Genomic DNA, 7,500 nt, shown 5'->3' with positions numbered 1-7,500 from the left:
GTGTGTGTGTGTGTGTGTGTGTGTGTGTGTGTGTGTGTGTGTGTGTGTGTGTATGTGTGTGTGTGTGTGTGTGTGTGTGTTCACAGCCCTTCTGGCCCCTGGGTACAGGCATTGCTCGAGGGTTCCTGGCTGCCTTCGACGCTGCCTGGATGGTGAGGCGCTGGGGCCTGGGGGTCCCTCACCTGGAAGTCGTGGCAGAACGGTAAATGCCCCTCAAATGCCCCCTGTAACTGCCCTGTAATTGCCCCAAAACTGCAGCAGGGCATACTCTCAGGGTTCTCATCAGTCTTCAAATCAGCCGCCTAAGTGTGATTCTTGGTACTAATCCTAAATTTGAGGTGTGTCCAACCAAACAATAACCCAGAGTTTTGACTTTTAAGAGCTTTTCTCTTTAGGTTTGCCAACAATGATGTGATTCTGCCTTCATTTCATACAATTAAATGTGAAAATGAAATTCAAAACAATCAATTTCTTAATTTTTGCTAAGTGTGTACCGTAAATTTGTGTGGGGAGGCAAAGCACCCTTGTTTTCTTGTTTAGAGTAACCCTGATAAATTCAAATTGAGAGTAACCCTGATTCAAGTTCAGGTGATACGATGGACCAGCTCCATACTCCACATGGTTTGACCAGCTCAAGCTAATTTTTGAAACAGCTGGTAGTTGGTAATTTCAAGATAGTCTAAGCTGGATTTTACGCCAGGGCTCAGTTAGCCTTAGCATGACTTTGGACCAGTTCTGGGTGAAATAACTGAACACTTTAGCCCTTTAGCCACCAGTAAAGTTAAAAAAGAAAGAAACATCTGTTTTCACCAATATTAACAACAGAGTTATGCCTCCATATTTGATCCTTCATAACATCGCATAACTGAATGATGAGAACAGGCCAAGCGCCCTTGTCCCCCTGTTTAGAGTAACTCTAATTCAAGTTTAGAGTGACCCTGATAAGTTCAGGTGATACGGTGGACTGAAAATCTGCTATGCATGGACAGGGAGAGTGTCTACCAACTGCTGTCTCAGACCACGCCGGAGAACACCAGCAAGAACTACAGCGCGTACAGCATCAACCCAACCACACGCTACCCCAACATCAACCTCAAGTCCATCAAAGCCAATCAGGTCAGTGCACAGTGCCCCAACATCAACCTGAACTCCATCAGAGCCAATCAGGTCAGTGCAGTAACACTGAGGAGAACATGCCAATATCTCCTCTTTGTGAATGTTAATTACAAGGGCTTCCATTGTGTTATTTGTTGTGGATCTTTTTTCCTGCCTAGCTAAAAACTAGTTCTGTAAAGAGGCGGAACAGTAAAATCCAGGCCCGTTTTGCCTGTGTCGTTCCCAGGTGCTGCACCTGTACGATGTTGAGGACGACATGGACAGCAGCCGTCACAGCAGGAATCAGAAAGCCAAGATTCCACGCCTGCGCCAAGGTCTGAACGCCCGAGCCTCGCTTTCCCACAACACACCTCTTCACCAGCGCTTATCCGCTTGGTCCTGACAGAGCTTATACTGTCTGTATACAGTGCAGTCCGTAACTATTTGAACAGCGACACGTTTTTTGTTGTTTTTGCTCTGTAGCACAGCAAACGAACAGTTGGAATAAAACAATCACAGTGTTAAAGTGCAGACTCCTCAGCTTTAATTTGAGGGTGTTTACCTACTGAGTGTGAGCCGTGTTGGAATTACAGCCTTTTTTCAACATAGTGTTTGTGTACGTGCTTACTTGTGTGTGTGTGTATGTGTGTGTGCGTCCGTCCGTGTTGTGTGTGTGTGTGTGTGTGTGCGTCCGTGTGTGTGTGTGTGTGTGTCTTTTAGACTCGGTGGGGGGTTGTGAGGACCTGCTGTGCTGGTGTCAGCAGAGCACGGCGGGGTACAAACACGTGAAGGTGGAGGATCTGACCCAGTCCTGGAGGTCCGGCCTGGCACTGTGCGCCCTCATCCACCACTTCAGACCCTCCCTCATGTGAGTGCCACCTCACCCCTACCTCACCCCACCTCTACCACCTCACCCCTGCCTCACCCCTCCCTCATGTGAGTGCCACCTCACCCCTACCTCACCCCTCCCTCATGTGAGTGCCACCCCACCCCTGCCACCCCACCCCTACCACCTCACCCCTACCTCACCCCACCTCTACCACACCACCCCTACCTCACCCCTCCCTCATGTGAGTGCCACCCCACCCCTGCCACCCCACCTCTACCACACCACCCCTACCACCCCACCTCTACCACACCACCCCTACCACCTCACCCCTACCTCACCCCTCCCTCATGTGAGTGCCACCTCACCCCTACCTCACCACCCCTACCACCTCACCCCTACCTCACCCCTCCCTCATGTGAGTGCCACCCCACCCCTACCTCACCACCTCTACCACCTCACCCCTCCCTCACCACCCCTGCCACCCCACCTCTACCACACCACCCCTACCTCACCACCCCTACCACCCCACCTCTACCACACCACCCCTACCTCACCACCCCTACCACCCCACCTCTACCACACCACCCCTACCACCCCACTCCTGCCACCCCACCTCTACCACACCACCCCTACCACACCAGCTACATACTCAACATGGTTTGACAAGCTCACGCTAGGTTTTGTAACAGTTGGTAGCTGATTGACCAGTTCAGACCAGCTCTGAACACATAACTGAACACTTTAGCCCTTTAGCCGTCAGTAAAGCTTCTGCAGATAATTTGACAATTTGAAAAGAAATTGAGAACAATATTGACAAAAAAATGATTCCTCCATAACATAGTGCAACATAATGATGAGAACTGGCCGTTCAGCTCTGCAGTGCTCTCCTGTATTTTGGGTCTCTGCAAATTTCATTGAAAATTCTACAGCATCTGAAGAGTTCAGCTATTTCCGCTTTGCTTGTGCAGTGTCCATCATTGCATAATCTGCCTTTCGCAAGCTCCATTTTGTGAAACCGTGGACCCTCCTGTCTGTTAGAGGTTTAACGCACTAATGTCCTTGAGCGAGGAGAAGTGTGTCTTAACCCATTATGGACTAAGGTACACTATAGAAAACCCCTAGAAAGGCCTGGGACTCACAATGCATTTCAACGGTTATGTGTCTTAAAAAACGGTCATATGTAATGTGCAGATCACATCCGTCTGTTAAGGGAGATGTAACACACAGGTCACATCCGTCTGTTAAGGGAGATGTAACGCGCAGGTCACATCCGTCTGTTAAGGGAGATGTAACACACAGGTCACATCCGTCTGTTAAGGGAGATGTAACGCGCAGGTCACATCCGTCTGTTAAGGGAGATGTAACACACAGGTCACATCCGTCTGTTAAGGGAGATGTAACACACAGGTCACATCCGTCTGTTAAGGGAGATGTAACACACAGGTCACATCCGACCATAAGGAGTTAAACTGTAGCGTTTCGACTCTGGCCGGGCAAAACGGATGATGTGTGGCTGCCACCACAGGGTGACGTTCAGGAAGTCTTCAGCCACCCTGTTCACAGAGCAGAGTAATTTCAGACTTCCTGTGATGAGGTCACTATTTCGGTTAACCTTACGCAAGAGCTGTCGCCCTTTACTCTCCAGTTGACGTGAAAATGAAACCTCAAAATGAAATGAATCGCACGGTTTCCCGTAGGAAAGGCGTGACATGACAGTGGAGAGCTCCCGTCCTGATTTTCTCTGTCACTGCATATTAGTCACACTGAATGCTTTCAGATCTTTAGACAATATGAAATACTCAACAAAGTAAGCACACAAAGAGTAAACACAGAACACTTTTTTCCATGATGCATTTCCTGAAACAAGTCATCAAACTCCCACATCACCCCTGGGAAAAAGTAATTGCCCCCTTAAACTGAACTGGTGACACCACCTTCAGCAGAGTCAGTGGCAGTTACTGAAACAGTACATAACATTCTGACATTTGGTCTGAAAAACAGCTGAACCTCTTGACCATGTCTGCATGCCTTTGTGCATTTAGTTGCTGCTTGGCTGATTAAACATTAGCATTAACAAGCTGGTTTACAGGTCTACCTAATAAAGTGCTCACTGAGTGTATAGCCTTTTCACATGGGTGTTTGTCTGATAAAGACATTGCAGGGAAGGAATTATTGGAGCTTTTTTCTTTTTTTCTGATGCTATATTTTTCTTCTGCACCTGTACTTGGACTGGACTTGCGCAACAATCTCTTCTCATTGGCTTGAGCCACCCGTGCGTGTCGTCTCGTCGTGTGCATTAACTGGCATGCGTTTGTTTGTCAAGTCATCAGCGAGCTGCTCCTCTCCTCTCCGGTTGCAGTGACTACTCCTCTCTGGACGAAATGGACGCCGCCGGCAATAACCAGCTGGCGTTCGACGTGGCGGAGGGCGAGCTGGGCATCCCCCCCATCATGTCCGGGAGCGACATGGCGGCCCAGAGCCAGCCGGACAGACTGGCCATGGTGCTCTACCTCACCCAGTTCTACGACGCCTTTTCTCAGAGGACCCCCTCTGCAGGTAACCTCCGGAACTGCGTTTCACACACACGGTCCCGTCAGCCCTTCCCTTTGCTTCGACAAGTTGCCCGGAAAATTATGGGATTATTATGCTGAAAATACTCTGGTGTTTTGTAGCATAACATGAAGTATTACAAGGTGATGAAGTGTTTCTCTGTGACGGGAATGTGCGTAGATAAATCGAGTAAAAGTACCAGAAATGAAGATGTAAAAAGGACGCAAACACATTCTCCCAAATGGTGTAATGCTGCTTTAAATCATGTCACAAAGACAAAGCCAAATTTACTGAAATGTCAGAACAAAAATGTCAGTATTAACTTAACTGAATGCAATTCAACACCATTATCTTAAAATATTGATGACTGAAAGTAATCAGATCAAGACTGGAACAAGTTGGAACGTGACACAAACATGGCAAACAGTCCTATCTGGGGTAGGTCTCTGGCGTGCAGGCTTAGTGAAGTCCGCCCCGGGTGCTCGTGCCGATTGTGCGGCCATTGTGTTTGTGCGAGCCGGCGTGCCCTTCATTACCTCTCCTCAATAGTCCAGACAATAGCGCTGGATTCGCCTGAAGTAACGTCACAAAAGCCTGAAGTGCTGAACAAAGCCTGTTGTGACATAGCGCTTCTGCGGACGCTGTGCCTTTAAAGATATTACCCAGAATGCCTCTGGTTTGAGCGCTGTCGGGCTGGGTTGTGCGCAGGGGTAGCTGCCAGGCTCGCTGCCTCTGTAGGAAATGGCTCATGAGTGCTCCCCCAGGCCCGTTTCAGTGGGGCGGATCCACCTCGTCCCTGCGCAGCGGGCTGGATTGTCCCGGGACCGCCGCTGCACCCGGCGTTAGCGCGCGCTGGGCCAGAGCTGCCTGTGAGCTCCACAGGCCGAGGTGAGCACAGTTTACTGCGTTCTTAAGCCCCCGGATAGACAGAATACAAACGTTCTCTGCGTTCAGAGAGGGTGGGCTAATCGGACCCTCGTCGATAGCGGGGGGAAGGGGGGGGGAAGGGGTGGGGTCACAGCTCTGTTGGGGGTTTTTTTTCTTTTTTTCCCCGAGGTGCAGAAAGCTCAGAACAGTGGGAGGCGTTTTATGGCGACGGTCCTGCTGAAGATTCTGCTGCAGCAGGAATGAAGGCAGGCTATCGGGCTATCGGGCTAACGGGCTATCGGGCTAACGGGCTAACGGGCCGTGCAGGTTTTTGCATTCAGCTCGAGGGGCTTACAGACACACAGGCAGAGAGGGAGACTGAACCTCTGCAAAGCCCCAGAAAGAACTGCAGGGGGGAGGGGGGGGGGTGGTTGTGGGAATTTTCGGGGCGCGCCCTGCTAACGTGCTAACCCCTCCGCGTGCAGCTGACGCGCGACACTGACCGGATTCGACCCCCAAATGAGCCTGCCGAGGGGACGGGGCATAACCTACCTCTGCATCGCCTGGGCAGAGAGGGTGTCCCCCACTGCACTGTGAAATAGCGCCCCCTTGTGGGGGGCGTGACCAGAACTGAAAAAAGTACAAGAGGTCAAGGGACTGGCCTGGGGCGGGTTGGGTGAGGGGGTTAGGATGGGTTATGCCCTTTTTTTCCCACATTAATTTAGTCATTTAAACTAGGATCCATTTCCGGGTCTAAATGCTCTACGTATATTAATCTACGCCTCCAGGCTTAAATTTGAGAAAACACTGAAGCCAATTAATTCCCCACCCAAACGAACTGCAGCTGAAGTTCTCTCACCAGCGACGGAAATGAAATACAAGCGTAGGAAACGGACACGGAAAAACGATCCCGCAGACGTGACTTTGGTGTCCGCTCCGGGGGTTTGGCTGCGGGCTCCTCGGTCAGTTGGATGTCTGTGGCCAGACGGGCGGGTTGGGGGTTATCGTCGTGGTCCCAGCTGGTGGGGGCGACACACTCAGCCCTCAGAAAGAGACGGAGGCCTTACGGCAGAGGAAAGAGGGCGTTCTGAAGAGGGAGGGCAAATGAACGGCGGATTGAAACGGTGGTGTAGTCTGACGACACTGTGGAGCTCCTCGCTGCTTTAAACCCCCCCGTGGGATATCTGCTAGTGAGTCTCTTTCTGTCTCTCTCTCCCTGTTTCTCTCACTTCCTCTCTCTCCTTCTCTTTCTCTATTTCTGTTTCTCTCTATCTCCCCCTCTCCTTCTGTCTCTCTCTCCCTGTTTCTCTCACTCCTCTCCCCCTCTCTTTCTCTATTTCTGTTTATCTCTCTCTCCCCCCTTTCTGTTTCTCTCTCCCTGTTTCTCATACTCCCTCTCTCTCCGTCTTTCTCTATTTCTGTTTCTCTCACTCCCTCTCTCTTTCCGTCTCTTTCTCTCTCTCTCACTTCCTCTCCCCTCTTTCCCTCTCTCTCCCTCTGTTTCGACCTGTAGCGTAGTGTTTAAGGTACATGGCCGGGGCCCTGCAAGGTAGATGGTTTGATCCCTGCTGTAGCAACAATAACATCCGCACCGCCGTTGGGCCCTTGAGCAAGGCCCTTATCCCTGCATTGCTCCAGGGGAGGATTGTCTCCTGCTTAAGTCAGTTTGGATAAAAGCGTCAGCCAAATGACATGTATTGTAATGTAATGTTTCTCTCGCTCTCTCTCTCTCTCTCTCTCTCCCTCCCTCTCCCTCTCTCTCTCCCTCTCTCTCCCTCTTTACAGAACCAGATCTCCTCCTCCCGGCCTCCAAGCCCATCTCCTTCTCCGGCACCCAGTCGGTGGTGTGCTTCCTGAGCAAGCTGAAACACAACTCCCTGCAGAGGCGCAAGGTAACCCGGAGCGAGTCCACACGTGCCGGGGGAGGAGGGGGACTCCCCTGAGCACCCCGCTCCCAAACCGCACATTCACAGGAGTAGTGTACTGTGCTGTACCGTTTGTTGTTGTTTGTGAAATCAGTTTTTATTCTCATTGGGACCTGGCTGAGATGGCTGCAGACGTACAGTGAGCTCCATAATGTTTGGGACAAAGACACTTTTTTTTTTCTTGATTTAGCTCTACTCCACAATTTTAGATTTTTAATGAAACAATCTGAATGT

At 50.6% G+C, this 7,500-nt stretch overlaps 1 protein-coding gene across 1 annotated transcript in view; it reads left to right on the top strand.

The window, feature by feature from the left end:
* mical1 (microtubule associated monooxygenase, calponin and LIM domain containing 1) overlaps positions 1-7,500 on the top strand; it is a 41,159-nt gene that overhangs the window by 17,334 nt on the left and 16,325 nt on the right. Inside the window, exons 10-15 of the mRNA XM_061257241.1 lie at positions 87-202; positions 990-1,116; positions 1,343-1,430; positions 1,816-1,963; positions 4,284-4,480; positions 7,127-7,233. Of these exons, the coding sequence (XP_061113225.1) occupies positions 87-202; positions 990-1,116; positions 1,343-1,430; positions 1,816-1,963; positions 4,284-4,480; positions 7,127-7,233 (783 nt within the window). The remainder of the gene's footprint in view (positions 1-86; positions 203-989; positions 1,117-1,342; positions 1,431-1,815; positions 1,964-4,283; positions 4,481-7,126; positions 7,234-7,500) is intronic.

This window comes from Conger conger, chromosome 10 (genome assembly GCF_963514075.1).
Source record: "Conger conger chromosome 10, fConCon1.1, whole genome shotgun sequence".
NCBI lineage: Eukaryota > Metazoa > Chordata > Actinopteri > Anguilliformes > Congridae > Conger > Conger conger.
This window is presented reverse-complemented; position numbering and strand designations above follow the sequence as displayed.